Consider the following 19,781-nt stretch of genomic DNA (forward strand, 5'->3'; position numbering starts at 1 on the left):
TGTAGAAGAATATTCAGATGTTTACCCATGGATCCCTGGGAGGTTTAAACCTGATTTCCCATTGAGTTGAATAATCCCCTGAACACTGGAGCACACACCTGAGTTAGACAACAAACACACCCACCTATAACACTAACATTAGCAGGAATAATCCTAAATTCCCACCTCAACCAGTGCCCATTCAGCATCCCAGATGCTGGGGAATGGTGTCCGTTGGGGGCAGAACAGGGACAACACAGCTCAGTGCCCTGTGCTGCAGCTGGGTCCAGGATGCGTCCCGCAGAGCCCGCACCGGTCCTTTCGCCTCGGCGCTGGCGCCGCTGCCGGTAACAGGTCTGGGCTGCCTGATGTGACCCCAGCCATCCATCTCCCAGGCAGGCAGTACATTACGTGCAGCCGCTGTACTTTATCACCTTCTCCTCAGACACCCCACATCGGGAGAGGATTAAACAGCATTAACTGCCTTCCCGAGGGCTCCCATCCTGCCGCTCTGCCTGCCAGAGAACCGAGACGAGAGCAGTTTGAGGATTAACTACTCTTGCCCTAACCAAAGGACAAAGAGGTGGTGGGTGGGTGTTAATGAAGCTGCAGGGGAAGGGCTCACCGCACTCGTGCAAGCCCTCAAAGCTGGTGCCCGTTTCCAGCCAAGCCCCGGCAGTGGTGACGGCGGTGCCGCAGCCTCGGGCAGAGCGGGCTGGGGGGGTAGGGGAAGGACTCCCCGGTGCGGTGTCCCCTCCCACCAAACCCGCTGCTGTTGCCCAAAGGGCTGAAGCTGCATCTCCCAGTTCACACCAGGAAATTCCGCTCCCCTGGGTCACAGTCAGAACAGATCTGGGGCAGCGTCTCCTTCGGCAGGCAGAGCTGGGATGCTCCCCAACCTCCACGTCTGGGACCTTCCACCCTGGCAATTCCTGTGACAGCAGGGATTGTCAGAGCACAGTAATGAACCGTGGATGCCCGAGAATCAAGAGCTACGGCAAGAAACTGCCAAACAAAGCCATCATCCTGGTGTTACAACTCCATCAACACTACGAGGATCTTCTGCCCACAGCCATTTAATTAGGAGAACCAGACAGCATATTTAGAGCACAGCTTTCTGCTTCGTTTGCAAGAACCGCAGCACAGGGAGGAGGCAGACCATTAGGGCTACGTTTCCTAGGAGATTTTCACACACTAAGATAGGGGGGAAAAAAAACCACCCCACATTTCATGCAAGCTGAAGGTAGTAATTCCACTGGCATTTCTTATCTGTTAAGCCTGTTGAGCTAAACTACTAGTGAAACTACAATAATGTGCTTTAATTGGGCTTATTTTGTCCTATTCTCCACATACACAAAAGGGCAGCAAGAAAAGGAAAGAAGTTGCTCAAACAGCTTAAGAGAAGCAGCATGCCTAATAGCAGTACTTCTAGTGGCTCAGCCTTGGTTCTGTGAACTTGTCTCTCAGCACCTTAAAGTCCCTTAGCTTGACTCTCCAAGAGCTTTCAGGGTAATAATGTCAGGGCAGGTACGAAATACCCAGTGTTTTAATTGAATGATATAAGCTGACCTCAGTGCTGATCACTCAGTGGGAAGTGGACTCACCGAGGCAGCTGCACAATCCCAGACAAGTTTCCCTGTATTTGGGCATAACCTGGGCCTGATTATCAAACTGGCAAGAACAACCTTTAATCACGAAGCCTTGAACTTTGCTTTAGCAGGGAGAGTACAGATCGCTGCAGACATTTTCCCTATGATTCATCATTTTCTAATATATTGTCCTGAAACAGCTGCTCCTCTCCTTTCACAATCCTGATTGATGCCTCTCTTACCTGGAAGGCAATGGGTTCTGAATAACTGCAGCATTTGCAGCACGCAAGCAGGGGAACAGTAGACAAAGCAGATCTGAGGTCATGGAAAGGTTCTTGTGCGCTTCCCCCCTGTATTGAGATTTTCAATTAAATGTATCTTAAATCCTGGGCTCTTCTTTGTCTGCACCAAAGGGGAGGGAAGAGGGTGAGACCAGCGGTTCATCTCCCGCTCCAGGGCACAGGATGCCTCCAGCATCCCTGTGCCCAGCGGGACTATTGCAACCCCGATTTCAGCTCCAGAATGCTGGAAGGTGACGTGGGCTGAAGCGGCTGTAGGTGCCAATGCCCGAAGCAGCCCAAGCACCCGCCCTGCCGTGAACTGCCTGTGGGACCAGCTCCGCCAGCCCAGTCCCACGCAAACCTGTCCCCACGCAGCCACGCTCGGGACTGGAGCCTGGGAGTTATCTAAGCGACCAATGCAAATTTCCTAGCAAAAAAAAAAAAGAACAGAAACCATCTTGTCTCTATAGGCTGTAGGGCCTGAAAATCCCATGCACTGATCAGACCTCCACTGTATAAAGCAAAATACAGGACCTAAAGAAAGTACCTTTCCCAGTCTGGCCACGGCATCACTGCTGCCTTGATGGGACTTCTAACCCGGGCAAATTCTCCTGTCCCCGCTGCCTCGTGGCTGTTAACTGGCTTGTCTGTCTGTCCACACCAGAGCTAACAGACATATATTTTCCCCACAGCAGCCTGTCAGGAGAGGACAGGAAAAAGCCATTTGTTTCCAGCCTTGAAATGTAATTTTGGTTTTTTATTATTGATTTTAAGGTTGTAAATGCTCTGGCTGTGTCTGGGGTTTAAATGCTAATGATGATAACAGCAAAAGGAGATGAAGGAGTGGGGAAGTAAATTGAAGCATTTCACAGCTACCAAAGTCTTTAAACATCCCTGGCTACACAAGGAAACCCACAGGGAGAACGTAAGGATGATAAACAAGTAATTTGCTATCTCGAAGATGTCTGTAGCTTCAATTTTTCCTCTGGCAGTTGCCTCTACTTAAGCAGACTGTTTCCACACATATGGGTCAAATGAAAAGACACAGCAAAACAACAAGGAAAAAGTAAACTGTAATAGAGTTATCAGCTGCAATAACACCCCAGGATTGGATTTATTTTATCCAGCAGAAATCCCCTGGTGCTGTTCACCAGCCTGCAAGGCATTTCAGGCTCACCTTGCTGCCTGTGCCAGGGAGAAGAGGCCAGTCCAAACCCCACCGGTGCAGGCTGGCTTGCCTCTGCAGGGTTTTTTGGGGGGGGGCACATGTGCTTCTGGGCTCAGTTTTGGGAGACACGGAGTGTTTGCGTGGGCAGGTCTGTCCCCAAGCAGCAGAGACAGGGGGAGCAGCATGGAGGACGAAGGGAGCGATGCTCTGAGACAAGCTAGGCTGAGTCAAATTCACAGCTTGGACGCAACACCTCCAGGGACAGCAGCTCAACCCCCCAAGTTTATGTTCAAGGCAGTGTTTTTAAGTACTGATACTTTAAAGTTTAGTTCTTTAATGCAACACTGTCAGCTTTTGTTATTCCACTTGCCAAGTTTTACAGCTTCACATGGATTTTCCATTAAAATCAAAACTGCTTGTTCTGCCTAGCAGTGTCCCTAACAGGCACCGCTTTGGGGCATTTGCCATGTGTTTAGCATATTTATTTATGCACCCAGCCATGCTCTCTAATATTAAGCAGGATCAGACGTTTTAATTAAATGGAAAAACCAAATCTGAATGAGGGAAACGCAGGAGGAAAGGGGACACTGACTGACACATCTGGCTTATAATTACCTTAAAATTATAGAAGCTCCTGTCTTCAGATCCCAGAGCTGTATGACAGATAATGCTGCCCAACTATACAGCAGAGTTTTCTCCCTCTGGAGGGTAATGGGAGTCATGGTGCAAGTGTTGAACCACGTGTCCATATAGAAACAGTTTAATATTTGGGGGCATTTCACATGGTATCAGGATGGACCAAGGCTGTGCTAAATCCTTCAGCACTCCCAGTAAAGGCTGCAGTCACATCCTCTGTCTAATGACCACACTGCAGAGAAATTTGTTTCCCTAACAAGACAGACACAGCAAAGTCACTTTCTGAGAACTCTTCACAAACATCGCAAGCAATAATAAAAAAAAAATCAAATCATATCAAGTTTTCAGCTTCCAAACTCCCCAAGTCTGAGAAAAACAAAGGACGGTCCTACATGGAGTTAGAGCAATGGCAAGAGCGAGCTAGGCTTTTAAAGGTCCTGAAGCCTTTAAGAACTGGAAAGTCTTAGCAGTTTCTATTTTCAGGAGGTAGAGGGGAATTCATTCATGGCTTAATTTTGACAGAGACTTGGCATTAAAAGTAGCATTAGATACCAGGAACTCCCAGCCCTCATTCCTGTCCTCAGCTTTTCCAAGGAGATGATCCCAAGCTGCTATAAAGCAGTTGCAACACCATTAATTTTATAGCATCTGAACCAGTGCAAAATGACCAGATCTTGCTTTTTCCTGACCTGAACCACAGAAGGCATTTCAGTAATTAAATGCTAAAGACAGACCAAGTATGCTTTGTGCTGTCAGCAATAAGTTTAACACCATCACATACCACAAATAAAATATTTGTGTTGAAATGCAAGCCAAATCAGTAAATAAACCCAAGCCAACAAATTTTATTTATTTATTTAACCAGCAAGCTACCCACAAAGCAAAGTAACCAGCTACTGTGCCAAATGATTTAGCAATCACAAAACCTCTACCTCTGTGCTCTACAGTAAAAGAGTGCAGGATACCAACTGGCACTAGAAACAGCATTTTACATGTTATGCTTCATGGTGTGTTGATGCTACCAGCTGCCAAAAATTAGCTACGTAATACAGTGTTACCTTGACAAGCCAAACCTTAAAAGCTTAGAAATCCAGTTACATGGTCCCATACCTCAGCATTGCACCCAGAGGTAAGGGAGGAAACACAGACCTCGTGACAACAGTTTTCACAGTCTTTCAGGGCTCACATCACCCCACAGTAGCAATAGCCAGCAGCACAGAGCCCTAAGGCTTATCTCCAATCCACACACCCATCCTCCCTCCACTGGGGACACAAACCACTGCAGCACCAACCCCCCCCCCCCCCCCCCAAAAAAAACCAAACAAAAAAACCCAAACACAAAAACCCAAAACAAACAAACAAAAACCCCAAAACCACCATTACCACAAAACAGCACCATTCCCCTCACCCTACAACACCCCAACTCCCCCAGGGCCTGGCTTATGGGAAACAGCCTAAATAGCTGCAGCTAGGGCTGGGCGGGGCAGGGTGGGGCCGGGCTGGGCGGGGCAGGGTGGGGCCGGGTTGGGCGGGGCAGGGCTGCCCAGGCACAGCTGGGCACAGCTGGGCCATCACCACCCAGGGGTTCCCAGAGCACTAAACAAACCAGCACCGTGCTCGGCGAGTAATTCCCAAGCTGCTGAGTTGGAGAACCCAGCTCTGGTTTTGCTGAAACACGTCCAGCCTGGCAATACTAGTGATGTGTCAAAATGTTCAGGAAACCAATGCAAGAAAATGACTTTATTTTTAAATCCATCTGCTTGAAAAATTTCCTTCCTGTGATAATCTCTCTAAAGAAAATGAATTTCTATTTTCCAAGGATCATTTTTCTTTTGTGAATTAGCTTCACTTTCCTCTAAGTACCTTTGCAGAAGTATTCTCCCCACAACTAAACTTAAGTAAATCTGGAGTAAAAGCTCTAACTCTGAGGGAATTGCTCCCAAGTCAAACTGGTGCTAGTGAAAGCTGAGTCTGTCCCCAAAACCTTTTAAATGTTTCTTTCTCTCTGCAGAATCTGCCCTTCCATCTCTGCCTTCATCTCAGCTTTTCATTGCTTTGTAGTTTTTTTGCACTGCCCTCTATTAATCTTCCAGAAAATCAGCTGTCTGATCACAAACATAGAAAATTACATTATTCGCTGAAATACCTTCCTATCTCTAACTCCAGCACCTCAGCCAGGCACTTTCCTGTGATGGGTACTTTATATCCATAGGGTCTCTTATAAGGATGAATGTCTTTTAATTAGATACAAACTGCGCTCATTTATGGTTATTAGAGGTGATCTGCAAACCTTTATTCAGCAAATAACAGCCTTCTTACAGGCAACTTAATTGTAATATCACAGCCAGCGAGCCAGAGCAGGGTCTGCAAGCAGCAAAGCCTGTGTCAAGCAGACAAGTGCTAGAAAGAAGCCTGTGTCGATGCATTTCTTTTGTTTGCTGCTGTTGTCTTTCTCCAGTAGAGAAAGGAAAGAATGCTGGAAATGGATGTGTGGCTTTATTTCTTATTGACATCATTCCATAGCCAGTAGGGGAAAAACAAAATCTTAATGTTGCAAAACAAAAGTGAAATTGTGTATACACACACATATATTTGTATATGTATGCAATGAAAATATTTTGCAATCACACACCGTGTGGGAAGACACATTAAAGGCTCAAAAAAAGAGTGGGAAGGGAAGATCAGGAGAAGAGACAGGCAAGCAGGTGCCCGAGCTCCCGGCCCCGTGCTCAGCCGAGGCAGGTGAGGTGCAAGACCATTTCAGCTATAGTCTAATCTGTATTTTCTGCCACGGAATTTATAGCGCATTTGTCCTTTGGCTGGGGGTGCTTCTGTTGTCCATCACCTTACCTCTGGCTCACACCACACCTTTGCATAAAGTCTGCATCTGCTGGGGCCCCTTCAGCTCACTTTTCCTCATCAGCTCTTCCTTTCCCATGAATTTTTTCCAGGCTCTGTGCAGATGAGGGATGGGACAAATACTGACGACCCGAGGCAGAGCCTGCTCTGCGGATAAGCAGCATCCCGCTCCCCACCTTCGGGGTGGTTTTCTGTCAGGTGGAGTAAAACAACAGTGTTTAGCTGAGGACTAAGCAGGCAGACTCGGGCTTTTGCCATGTCCCAGGGACAATCTCCATCCCCTTCCTACACAGAAGGAAAGGGACAGCTGATCAAAACAGGACGTGGAGCCAGTAAATGATGTTTCAGCCAACTTTGCTGCGGGGCTGAGACCCAGCCGCACAAAGCCACTGGACGTCTGACTCCTGCTGCACAAGGCGCTCTGGGGGACCCACACCCCCTCGTCCCCCCGTGCACAGGCTCTCAGGACAGAGGCTTCTCCTGTTGGGCCCGGAGAAGCCAAGGGTAGAGATTTGGGGGGTCTGACCAGTAGGGACAGTGCAAATTGGGGGCAGAGCATCCCCAGCCCTGACACGCCGCAGAAGAGGGGATGCGGGGGACAAGGGTGGACGCGCAGGAGGATTCTCAGCTTTTGGCTCTCGCCCAGAAATCGCGTCTGGTAAAAGCCCCTGGCAAAGCCCATGGATAGCAGCTCCCGAGAGAACGGCAGGAGGGGAACCGGCTCTCACCTGCCCGTCGCAGCGTCCGGCAGTGCTCGGCACGGCGCGGCGGCAGAGCCGGCGTGGTGGAGCCAGGAGGCTGGGGCCAGCCAGGGAGGGGAGCTGCCAGGCTATAAAACCCGGACCAGGGCGGACGGCGTTCACACACACACGGAGACCAAGAGCCATCGCCGGCAGACGGCCGCTCCGCTTCCCGCAGAGACACGGGCACTTGGACACTGCTCGCCTGACTTCTGCTATTCTTGGAATGAGAAGGCCAAAGACATGCAGCCTCTGTAGCGTTTTCCTGTTACTTTTACTGCACTAAAAAGAAGCAACAAAGACGACTCCCCTTTCCCCTTCAATTTACCAGCGCAGGGCGTAGAGGGGGCACACAAGATGAGCAGTCCAGGGGGAAACAGGGATTTGGGAATGTTTAGTGCAGATGAGAAAAAGATCAAGGACTGAGCCGGGAGCTCTTGCACCTCTTCACTTATCAGGAATATTTGCACGGAGCAGCCCAGCCAGAGAGGGGAATCGCAGCCACGCAGCACAGGATTAGTGTGATGTTGAGGAGCACAAGGCAGAGGAGGTGACAACCTGCACCGGCGTTGGGGACCGCTGGAGGAGGCATGTCCAGCCCCCCCGCGGCCGGGGGCAGAGGAGCTGGCGCAGCAGTGCTCAGGGCCAGCACTGACCCCGACAGCTCAGCCCTGGGGAGGCAGGGAAGGGTTTAACAGGCCATCGGAGACGAGCATTATAGCTGCCTGTGCTCCTGCAGAGCTTCCTGAAGGGATGGAGCCAGGATGGGGCTGGAACAGCACTCATCGCAGCCGGTCTGGGCACAGCCATGAGATGCTGAGCCCCCAGGCCCTGGCAGGGGACCCCAACCTGACCCTTTTGTACACCCGGGATGAGGAGCTGGCCAAGGCAGAGATCGGGGTGCTGGCCACCATCCTGGCCGTAGCGACCGTAGGCAACGTGGGGGTGCTGCTGGCGATGTACCGCCTGAGGAAGAAGATGAGCCGGATGCATCTCTTCATCTTGCACCTGGGGCTGACCGACCTGGGCGTTGCGCTCTTCCAGGTGCTGCCGCAGATGATTTGGGAGGTGACGTACCGCTTCCTGGGCCCAGACCCTCTCTGCAGGGCGGTCAAGTACCTGCAGGTGCTGAGCATGTTCGCCTCCACCTACATGCTCATCATGATGACGCTGGACCGCTACATGGCCGTGTGCCACCCGCTGCACACCCTGCAGCAGCCCAGCCGCCAGGCCTATGTGATGATCGGGGCTACGTGGCTGCTCAGCTGCCTGCTCAGCCTGCCCCAGATCTTCATCTTCTCCCTGCGGGAGGTGCGCCAGGGCTCGGGGGTGCTGGACTGCTGGGCAGACTTCAGGTACCCATGGGGAGCCCGAGCCTACATCACCTGGACCACACTGTGCATCTTCATCCTGCCCGTCAGCATCCTCACCGTCTGCTACAGCCTCATCTGCTACGAGATCTGCAAGAACCTCAAGGGCAAGACCCAGAGTGGTGCCCCCAGCTCGGGGGGTCCTGCAGCAGCTGCCCCTCCTGCTCCCTGCTCCTCCGAGAAGAGCGGGCAATGCCCCAGCGGGCAGCCCTCACGGGTAAGCAGCGTGCGGACCATCTCCCGTGCCAAGATCCGCACGGTGAAGATGACCTTTGTCATTGTGGTGGCCTACGTCGCCTGCTGGGCACCGTTTTTTAGCATGCAGATGTGGTCGGTGTGGGACGAGGATGCTCCTGATGATGGTGAGTAGCGGTGGGGATCCTGGGCTGCAGCTCGCAGCAGGCAGAGCCCTGGGCACCCAACGCACACAACACACCCGTTGCATTTTTAACAAACAAGAGCTGTCTTATTTTGTCATTTTAAAAATCATGGGGATGGCTACAGATTTGCTCCCCAGTAGTATTTATAGAAAACAGTTTGCAGAGTCAAATCATTGCTTTCACCAGAACACCCACTGAAAAGCAATGGATTCTGCCCATCACCTGTAGGGATGTGTAAAGATGTGGGAATATCTTTGCCGTGTGTGTTTCTCCCCTCATGCGGGAATTTGCTTCAGGAGCTGCTGTGTTTGCTGTGTGACTGCAGGGAGGGTTTGAATTGTGCCTGCTGCTCCCACCCTCCCACAGCCTCACGGAGCAGCCGTGCTGCTGGAGCAGGTCCTTCGTGTGGAACACCAAGTGCCCATAAGGCTTTTGCTGAGCCAGCTGCAGAGGTTTCAGAAGTGGATTTCTGGTTTCATAGGTTAACTTTTTCTGGAAATTTTCAGTAGCTCTTCTTGCCTGTTCACGGGTAGAAGGAACTTTATCCAAGATTTCGAAAGGCCTCTGGGAGATGCTTTGGCCAACAAACAGGTTGAAGGAAGGTCCAAAAGCTGCTGGGTCTCATCTCCCAGCACTCTCCCTGAGGATGTGCTCCAGCACATCCCCATTAACAGTACATCACCCACCTGCAACCCACAGCCAACGTTAGAGCCCAGCTCTGCCCGCCACACTGCAAACTCTCCTACCCAAAGAAATGCCCGTCAGATGGGATGGCAACGGGACAAAGGACACGTGCCCGAGCCAGAAGGAGCCCCCAAGGTCCTGCCCGTTGCACACTGGGACCCTGCCCAGATCATACCCAGCCCGGTAGATGTTTCAGCTCTCTCTCTTGCCTTCCCAGAGTCCACCAACGTGGCTTTCACCATCACCATGCTGCTGGCCAGCCTCAGCAGCTGCTGCAACCCCTGGATTTACATGTTCTTCAGCGGGCACCTGCTCCAGGACGCAGCACGCTGCCTGTCCTGCTGGGGCGGCCCCCGGCCCGGGCTGCGGAGACAGGCTTCCACCGGGAGCCTCTGCAGCAGGAAAACCACGATCCTGAGCCACAGCCACCACGCCAGCCCCGCCAGCCTCCCCCTGCACGGGGGCAGCACCAAGGACTTCTACCCACCCTGCGAGGAGGCGGTGACCGAGTCGGGCACGCTCTAGGCTGCAGATGTCCCCAGGCACATCTCTCCATTGGAGACAGCTGCCACCAGATGTGACACCACGAACGTTGTCACTCCAGAGCTGTGTCTCTCCCCACCTGGTAGCATCTCATTTTGCAGGAAGCTGTGTGCTTCACCCAGAAAGCATCGCTGTCCGTCTTGCCCTTGCGTGCTTGCTACTGTGCACGCTGCATCTGCTGCGAGCATCGGGGACGACAGACAGAGCCCCGTCAGCTGTTGCCGGACCGCAGCATGCACCTCCCTCGTACGTTAGGAAGCCTCTCGGTGCCTGGCTGCTCTCCTCCAGGAATGCCTCACAACCCAGGTGTCTGCCAGGGGATGCTGCACCAGCACATCTTCCTGGAGGGACTCGAGCTTTGGGTGTTTAACAGATGCCAGCAAAGCAGCCTGAGCACAGCAGGAGGCAACGTGGCTACATCTGCTCGAGAGCTCCCTGCAAGCAAGTTACTAATCTCCCATCCTCAGGGTTTTGCGGGCAGAGCAGACACAGCTTTCCCACGCCCTGGGGCACCCCACACTCTCCCCTCTGGGCAGCATAGCATTGCCTTCTAGCTGACAGGCAGCTCTGGAGCTGGACCCCCTCCCACCTCCCCATGGGCAGGGATGGAGCAAAAGCCACAGGGCAGAAATGTCCTCTCCAGTTGCGCACAGCGGCATCGCACCGGGCTGGTGCAAGCACCCGAAATGCAGCACTGACACCACCAGAGAGCTGCTCGGAGCAGCCCTGGCCCAGCTCCAGCTTGCCCAGGCAGATCCTGCCTCCCTCCGTGCCCCGACACTTCCCATCAGGTTTATTTGCAGCCCCCAGCCGCTGTGCAGGGCTGCTCCATGCTGTTCAACAGCTGCTGCATCCCATTAAAGAGCTGCTCTCAAATTGCTGCTGCTTTTGTGTTATTTAGCAGAGATCAGAGTGCTGAAACCACCCAGGGCTCAGGGACGGCTTCAGGGAGCTTGGGAGCACAGAGGAGGGGTGGCTGGCAGCCAGGAACGAGCCATGGCCTTGCAGTCCCAGCCCGGCCCCCATCCTTCCCCCTGCGTGTTGTGGGTCTCCCAGAAGCTGTTTGGTTTAAGAAGAAAGCACGAGTGAGGCAGGCAAGAGCATCCTTTTGCTCTGGGAGTCCAGTTCAAAAGCTAGTGATGGGGGATGTACAAGTGCCCCAGCAAGCACGAAGGTACCGGATTCCCTGCAAGAAAGGTGCATTATTCCCTCTCTTATCACAGGCTAACTCTGTAAAAATAAGACATTAAGAGTAAAGTGTTTTGAAATCTTAAATTATTTTCACTTTTTAATCACCAAGCATTTGAATCAGTTTTTCCAGAAACTCCCACTAGCTGCTTTTGACCTCATTTCCAGTTCCATTAACGCACCTCTCCTGGCCTTTAGCAAAGTTTCCCAGAGATTGTTTGGGGTTTTGAACATTTTCCTTCATGTGCCCTTCAAGTTGGGCCAGATCTGCACAACGAGGTCATAAACCCAAGAGTGCCTGACGCCCCCAGGATCGATACTAAATCAATTGTCTCACAACCTTTCATTAAAGCACATCGCGGCTGAGCCGATTTGAAATGCACTTGGGGCAGCTCCATCCCTGATGGAGGGGGGCTGTGCTGGGAGACAGCGGCTCCATCCCCCTAACAGAGCTCCCAGCTATTGCACAGTTCCCCTTTCCCAGCACGTTGAAAGTTATTTCTTGAAAAATCATAAGTAACAAAATGCAGAGTGATAGGAAGGAACCGGCTCCATTTGCAGCAGCGATTTGCTGCAGCAGAGCGAGGGCAGCGAGCCCCAGCCGTGAGCAGGGCTGGCCAGGCACTGGCTCTCCTGGACCTCGGGAGCATGAAGGTGACCTGACAAATATAATCACTGTCAAGCAGGGGAAACAGCACCTCTGAGAAGATAACAGCCTTCAAGCATATTCAGTTCACAATCCCAAGCTTATCTCTGCAAGCTGGAAGGCCCCCAACTCAGTTTTGTTAAAGAAAATTGCAGTGCTCTACTTCAAGTCCCCTGGAAATTAAACCAATACTTAAGGAAAATGTGAAACATGGTGCCAGATCACAGGGGGGGGGCAAGCAGCATGTGCCCCAGCCCAGGGCACTGACCACCCCGCTGCAGCTCTGCTGGGTGCAGGCATCGCTCAGGCGAGGAGGGGCCGGCTCCTGCACCCAGGGCATTCGGTGCAGGAACAAAGCAGGAAAAGCAAAAGCTGGGAAACAGGGAATAGTGCCTCTCCCCACAAGACACAGTGGGATTCCACTTGCCTACACTCACATGGAGACCTGTGGTCCAGTCCTGTGCCCCTCACAGCCCAAGGGGACCAGCAGCCAACCCCTGTTCCCCAGCTGAGGAGGGGGGATATAAATCCCCTGGGAATCCATCGGCTGTTTGCCAGCTGGGCTGACGACTATGGCTTTCAGCTGGGGGAGGAAACTCTGATGCATGTTCGGGGAGGTCAAGCTGCCTGCGCAGCCACCCCAGCCCCAGTGACAGTTCTGGGAGTGATGGGGACTTGGAAAGATTTTGAGCATCAGTGGAAAAGGGCTGCAGGGGAGGGTGATGAGTCAGGGCTTGTTGGGCAGCGAGAGCAAAGCTGGTGGAGGAACCGTATATAAAAGTATTTTATGACAGCGATCAGCAAAGAAAGCTTCATTCAGAGGAGCTGCCAGCCAGTTTGGGTGGATATTTTGAAGATCACTGCGTTTCCCTCCCCGAACTACATCCCATTTTGAGGGGCAGGGGGGGATGTTTCATTTGCTTTCATGAAATGAGAAAAAGGGCTGTCACACAAAACTGGAGAGCACATTTCAGCCTGGGTAGGAGGAACGCTTCTCTGCGCCATCCCACACTCAGCAGCCTTCAGGAACAGTGATGCATTTAAGTAAAATACCAAGCAAATTGTATCAGCGGGTTAGAGTGTTACAAGGAATAAAAGCTGGCAGGCGTCAGCCGGTGCCAGGCGCTGACCGAGGCGAGGGGAAGGGGAAGCCCTGGTCGTGTGGCTGCCGGGGGCTTCGGGCATCTCCCCGTCCCGGCGGCGGTCTGACCCGAAACCCTGCCAGCAGCATCCTGGGTGTCACAGCTTCACCTCGGTGTACTCGATGGACTTGGATGCCACGGGGCTGGAGCAGGTCCAGAAATCTGCTTTCTTCTTCTTTGGGTCCACGTTGACGTAGTCCGCCCCGGTCTTCATGTTCTCGTAGTCGCTGGTGGAGCCTGGCCCGCAGCCTTTCCCCGGGAAAACCAGGGAGGTGTAATTGAGCTTTTCTGAGCGAGGGCCCTGCAGAACCAGACATAAACCCCAAGTCAGGCACTGGCATCCCCTGGGGATGGATTTGCCCTTGAACCCACACAAAGGCGTGCAGCCGCTCAAGGTGCCCCGGATGTGCCCAGGGATCTCCCTGGCCCCTGGGGATGCTTCCCTCTAAACGGGGAATGTTGTGTATGGCAGGTGACAACCATCACCCCAGCCTCACTGCCAGTATTTCAATAGGGTTCGATGCATTCATCCCCCCGTTGCTGCTCTGCAAGTCTCAAGGCTGCTCTTGGCAAAGGCTCTCTGCCCGCGGTCGTACCTGCGGGCTGGAGGGGCTGCTGTCCGAGTCATCCGAGGTCTCTGAAGACGTGTCGCTGCTCCCTTAAAAAGAGGAAACATTACCACCTCCATCGCTACTTGAGGGGGGGGTTAGAGGAAAAAAACTAATCGGGGAGAAAAAGCGAACACACTCGAGAGAGAAAATTGAAAATCCAAAAGGCATCAGTGTGATCCCTCCCCTCGTCACCCCCCTGCCCGTGGGCAACCGGGCAGGGCAAGCCCGGAGGAGGCAGGAGGCGACTGGAATTGCGAGCGGCTGTTGCGCCTGCCCTTCGCCCGGCCGCTCGCTCCCTCTTCTCTTCCACCCCGAGGCCAGCAGGTGAGGTCTTCCCAGCTGGTTAAGGAAGAGAGTACTGCACAAGTGCAATACCATACGTTTACATTCATGTGCCAGGACAAAACCCCGTTGCTGCAGGATCCCCTTACCCATGTAGGTCGGTCTTTGTACCCCTTCCCCTCCCGCTGAAGAGGTCAGAGGCTGCTGGGGCTGTGCTGCAGGGCTGCTGCTCGCCTGCTTGCTGCAGGAATGGCTGGCTGCAACCAAGAGGTGAGTTAGCATCTTGCTCCAGCCCAAGACGCCGGCTGTGTCCATCGCACCCCACACTCCATGCCACACGGACCCCCACCCGCTCTCCGAGCCCCAGCACTGCCCCACAGCAAAGCCAGTTCAGTGCAAGCCGCTGGCACGGCAATAATTATTATTATGTATTGGAGCAGGCAAATATCTATCAGTTCAATTACTGGGATGATTAAGTGCGTGCCCTGTTCTCCCATGATGAAAGACTCCAGTGTTAAATCACGGCATCAGGGCCTCTTCCTGTGCAAGTCTGAAATTAGTTTGACCCACGGGGCCAAGCAGAGCTTGTCTGTGTACAAATGTGGGCAGCAGATTTGCATGAAAGATTTTCCTGCTGGAAATTGTAGCTTCATCCGAATTAATATTTTGCAAATGGGTTCTGATGGTATTTTACCACCACTTTACTGATAAAAGCAATAAAAGAAAATGTTTTTGAAACAACAAAAGGCTGTATAACCCTATCTGATACTGCCCACACCACCTATAGCCGCTCACAGGGGTAGCCTCCCTTAGCCACAGCCTGGCCCCCCGGCAGCGATGCTGGTGGTCAGTCCCTGCCCTGACCCGTTCCCATCCCACACCGGTGCCCAATCCACCTGGGGGTCCGGCGGGTCCCTGGGGGGGGGCCCAGCTCCCGCACTCGCTCCATGCGGGCTCCGCCGCGGTGCCGGTCGCTCCCCGGAGCGGGAGCGAGAACCAGACCCAGAACAAGGACTTGGTTGTGCTTTACAAACTGGGGGATGTTGAAGCTTTGGGCAAATTATTTTCCCCCTCTGAACTGGACGATTGCGAGTGAGAATGAGGAACACAACAGATAAAGCCAACAAGATAGTAAATTACCTATTTTCCTGCTGAGCATGATGTAAAGTGTCAGCAAGAGGAGAGCGTATAGGATCAAGGTGACAGCTGAGATGGCAGCAAGCACCCACCTGAACAAGAGAAAAGTATTTTGTCTAAGTGAAAGAAATAACCAAATTATTTTAAATCTGTTTAGCTGCCATTGCTTCAAAGCATGTTTTAGACCGAGGTTTGCTGGTTGTCCTGGTTTCAGCTGGGATAGAGTTAATTTTCTTTCTAGTAGCTGGTATAGTCTTGGATTCAGTATGAGAAGAATGTTGATAACACCCTGATGTTTTCAGTTGTTGCTAAGTAGTGTTTATACGAAGTCAAGGACTTTTCAGCTTCTCATGCCCAGCCAGCAAGAAGGCTGGAGGGGCACAAGAAGTTGGGAGGGGACACAGCCAGGACAGCTGACCCAAACTGGCCAAAGGGGTATTCCATACCATGTGGTGTCATGTCCAGTGTATAAACTGGGGGGAGTTGGCCTGGGGGCAGATTGCTGCTCGGGAACTAACTGGGCATCGGTCAGTGAGTGGTGAGCTATTGCATTGTGCATCACTTGTTTTGTATATTCCAATTCTTTTATTATTATTATGATTATTATTTTCTTCCTTTCTGTCCTGTTAAACTGTATTTATCTCAACCCACAAGTTTTACTTTTTTTTCCCATTCTCTCCCCCATCCCACTGGTTGGGGGGAGTGAGCGAGCAGCTGCGCGGTGCTTAGTTGCTGGCTGGGGTTAAACCACGACACTGGTACAGTTTTTGGTTTTGCTTTTTGTCTTTAAGGCGATGTGCCCAAAAATCTGGGGCTTCGTTTTCAAAAATGACTAGTGCTCCTCGCACTTCATTTTTGGGTGCCCGTCTTAAGAAGGGTTTTCAAAAGCCTCATTGCCAGCGGGGGGGAGGTTGCGCAGTGCTTGCTGAAAGAGAGAAGTTACAAATATGGCTCCCGCCAAAATCACGAGCCCTTTCTGAGACTCGCGCCCGGGTGTCTGCCAAACACGGCCACCCAGCGAGAACACGTAGTTGCCCCCAGCACCGCAAAAAGCCGGCGCGGTGTCACCAGCGACGGGGGCTGCAGCATCCCCGCGCTCCGCCGCTGCTCCCGGACCCGCGGCACAGCATCCCTGCAGCCAGAGCCCGGCCAAGCGAGGACTGAGAAAACTAGCAGAAAGGTGCCGCGTAGCAGCGGTTATCCTTCCATCTTAGAGCGTTTCCCTCCCTGCAGAAGGGCTGCCCGCCGCTCTTTAGCCCGGCGTGTTGTACTCACCACTCGCAAGTGCTCATCCTCCCTGCGAGGCGCCTCGGCGGTCGGCGTGACGCCCAGCGAAGCGCTGGAGGTCTTGGGAGGGGACAGAGAGAGGCAGCTAGCCCTGGTGGCAATCAACCAAAATGGTCCCATTGAGCTTCACGCTGCTCCTCATCAACTGAAGATCAGGCTCGCCACTTGAAAGCAGTGGTCTGACATTGCAGACGTAAAATAAATGTACCCGGCCTTCCCTCTGCGTGAGGCTCTTACTGTATGTGCACGTCCTTCTTGTATGCACCCCTTACACAGCCAGACTCTCCCTGCCGTTATCATCGAGCTTAATGCTTTTATACACTGTCGCCTCGGTCATATCTGATACTTGACAGGAGCTTCTGAGCTCCACCGCGGTGCTGATAGTAACAAGAACTGAAATTTATTCTTCTTGCTTTTATCCTCCCTCACGCTTCTTTTTTTTTTTTTTAATCCATGAGAAATATTTGATAACTATAATCTGGAAAAAACCCCATAGAAGAAAGTAACCAAAAGAAGGCCACGGGTTTCGTGGCAGGCTCTTGCATCAGTCAAGATCCAGCCAGAAAGGTCAGAGGCCCTTCAACACCTCTGCATTTGAAACACCTCAGATTTAATTCTAGATGAGCACTTAAATCCTCTTGAAGTTAAGGGAACTTAAGGCACATAATCAGAAAACACATATGCCTGAACTGGGCCCCTTTGCTTGGGAATTTTGGCCATAATACTAAAGAGATTTATAATAAAGGACGGCAATCAGGGTCATTCATTTTGTGAGCTTTCACTTCCAAAAAAGTACTTTAAATTTTCACTCAATGCCTATATACTTACTATTTATAGATGTCTAACATAGGGAGGTACCTTCAGCTAAAGCTTTGATACAATGATTAAAGGAACCATATAATATGATTGATAGACTGACAGATAGATTGATAGTTAGAGCAAAGGCATTACCCATCCTATGGATCAGATTCTATAATTTCCTCTATGACACATTTCTAAGAGTAATTCATTAAAAGCTTTTCCGATAACCTCACCAATCTCCTGTGAAATTCCACTTACCCCAACAGTTTGGGAACTGCCAAGCTAGAAGTCCATTTCTTGCTGGAATTTTCCCCCCTCCCTTATTGAACTGATCTGTCCCCAAATATCCTTCTCAAATGGCTGTCATTCTTAAATGGCTCATTTCCTACAGTGGGGCAGGAGATGCTGCTGCAGCAGATAACAATCTGAAAAATGAGGTATTCAAAAGGAAATTGCAAAATAAGACCCAAATCCAAATATCAGTAGCAGGCAGCTTCTTTGCTGAGATGGGGTATGGTGAGATTGAAGAGATGATATGCATATGCGTATTGAAATATCTATTTTGAAGATAACAGCTAGCACGATGCTGGCAGCACATGTACTTTTTTGGTGTATCAATCAGGTAACTTGCTGTGAGCCTCCCTCCCACCAGCCCCCAGGATATTAACTCTTTCTCAAGCAAGATGCCCTATTGAAATCAAGGCTTGTAAAGAGCTCCTGCTCAGCTGGTTACCAAGTAGTGAATTCAAGACATCTACGCTCAGTCAAAAGGTAAGCAAAATCATGGGAATGCCTCAAATTATTTAAATCCCATTTGACTCGGGCCTCGATGCCCCAGGTTAAGGCTAAAGCTCAGGCTGGCAGCGACACACGCCTGCAGACATCGCCCGGACACGGTCACCAAACCCAGCTCTCGTCCCGATGTACGACCCCTCTGCTTTCCGAGGCATCGCGTGCAACAGCTGATGGAGTGCAATATCCAACGGTGTTTTACCTGGGGCACCAGAGCTTTCCGTACCTTCCCTTTCCTCAGGACCTGGGCAGCCGGAGCCTTGGAGGGAGCAGGAATTAAGGACGTTTCAGCAGCATTTTTGGTGGCTGTGCAGCCACAGGGGACCAGCAGAGCAGAAGCGCTCTCCGGCTCGGTGCCGGATGCGGTCTCGCTCTACCTTGAAGGCGATGGCAGGAACGAGCCCACAAGAGGTTCCATGACGCTTCCCCTCTGTCAACTGGTTCATTTAAATATATTTGGTTTGTGTTTCTCTGCTGTTCTGCGGTCACTTCTGATCCAGGGCTGGGAACGCTGTATCCCCCGGGCGGTTCTCCTTGGAGGTCTTCCCCCAAAACATCTTCCAGCAGTTTTGTGCTAAAATGCAGCTGAGCTTCGCTGGTGCAAAGCCGGTCCCCGAGGGCAGAGAGCTCTGCCAGCAGCAGTGGAGCTGGCTCAGCCCTGAGCATTTCAGCTGCCACCCAAAAAGTGCTCTGGGTGCTTCCAAGTTAAAGTCTTCTATAGTGGTAAAACATTTTAAATCGTAAGGGACATGGTCCCAGAGCCTGGCATGGCTTGGTGTCAGCTGGGGGTGAATGGGCCTCCACCTGTCCATTTTCTCGAAAAATTTTCTGGTCAGTAGTAACTTGCAGCATCACTTAATAACGGCAGGGTGCAAACAGCAGACTGGCAGACTCACTCTCGTTGGATCACAGCAGATTTGGGGAGCGCTGGGCCACTGCTCCATAGGAACTGATTTTGCAGCTCTCGCACTGAAGCAGCGTTTTGGTGCTGGAGATGCCCTGCAGCAGCCCAACCTCTCTTGTGCTTCTTCCTGGGCAGGAGATGGGCAGGGAGCGAGAGATTCCCCTTCTCGCGGGGTTCCTGATTCATCGGAACGGTGCCCGCTGGCTTTTAAACATCTCCATCGCCCCCACACTCCCATAGCAATCCTCTCCTGGGCTGATAACATCCTGGCATCTCAGTGAATCCCCCTGGACTTTCTAAAGGCAAAGAGAAGACCGACCCCTAAGAAGCACTACGTACCCCCAGCTGCCAGGCGCCGTTGGGGTTCACCCCCAGGAGCTGCATCGTGAGTTGGGGTCCCCTGGCAGGTCCCCACCATCGCTGCCCGTGTTTGCCCCCCCATCCCCTGGGACCGCGGGGACCACGCCATCCGTCAGCTCCATCACAGGGGGATTTTAGTCCTGCTTTACCCAGAGCTGCTGTGCCACGGGTAAATATTTAACCGAAGCTTGCTTGTTGTTTTTTTTTTTTTTAAAAAAAGTGTTTCCTATTGCAGGGTTTCTCTTTCAAGTGCTCACTGATGTATAAACAGATTAACAGGTGGAAGAAGTATTTGATAAACAGAGAAAAAAGGCTTTTCAGAAAACCCTATTTGGGTGTGATTTGAATCAGTCAGAGCTAATCGTGGAAGTGGCTAAACTAAAGGAAATATAAAAAAAGAAT

At 51.8% G+C, this 19,781-nt stretch overlaps 2 protein-coding genes across 2 annotated transcripts in view; one reads left to right on the forward strand and one right to left on the reverse strand.

The window, feature by feature from the left end:
- The first annotated feature begins 7,230 nt into the window (after positions 1 to 7,230).
- AVPR1B (arginine vasopressin receptor 1B) lies at positions 7,231 to 11,042 on the forward strand. Its single transcript, XM_030000343.2, has 2 exons — positions 7,231 to 8,984; positions 9,904 to 11,042. The coding sequence occupies exons 1-2, from the start codon at positions 8,006 to 8,008 to the stop codon at positions 10,209 to 10,211; spliced, it is 1,287 nt and encodes a 428-aa protein (XP_029856203.1). The 5' UTR covers positions 7,231 to 8,005; the 3' UTR covers positions 10,212 to 11,042.
- A 457-nt stretch (positions 11,043 to 11,499) lies between these two features.
- Positions 11,500 to 19,781, reverse strand: part of RHEX (regulator of hemoglobinization and erythroid cell expansion) — a 36,645-nt gene continuing 28,363 nt past the window's right edge. Inside the window, exons 2-6 of the mRNA XM_030000252.2 lie at positions 16,511 to 16,613; positions 15,239 to 15,327; positions 14,248 to 14,355; positions 13,802 to 13,863; positions 11,500 to 13,506 (exon numbers count right to left, since the gene is read on the reverse strand). Of these exons, the coding sequence (XP_029856112.1) occupies positions 13,303 to 13,506; positions 13,802 to 13,863; positions 14,248 to 14,355; positions 15,239 to 15,327; positions 16,511 to 16,613 (566 nt within the window). The 3' untranslated portion in view covers positions 11,500 to 13,302. The remainder of the gene's footprint in view (positions 13,507 to 13,801; positions 13,864 to 14,247; positions 14,356 to 15,238; positions 15,328 to 16,510; positions 16,614 to 19,781) is intronic.

Source organism: Aquila chrysaetos, chromosome 24 (genome assembly GCF_900496995.4).
Source record: "Aquila chrysaetos chrysaetos chromosome 24, bAquChr1.4, whole genome shotgun sequence".
Lineage (NCBI taxonomy): Eukaryota > Metazoa > Chordata > Aves > Accipitriformes > Accipitridae > Aquila > Aquila chrysaetos.

Excerpts from the sequence above, each read along its gene's own strand:
- AVPR1B (XM_030000343.2), top strand. The coding sequence starts at position 8,006 with ATGGAGCCAGGATGGGGCTGGAACAGCACTCATCGCAGCCGGTCTGGG. Across the intron at positions 8,985-9,903 it reads CGAGGATGCTCCTGATGATG|AGTCCACCAACGTGGCTTTC; the intron begins GTGAGTAGCGGT and ends TTGCCTTCCCAG.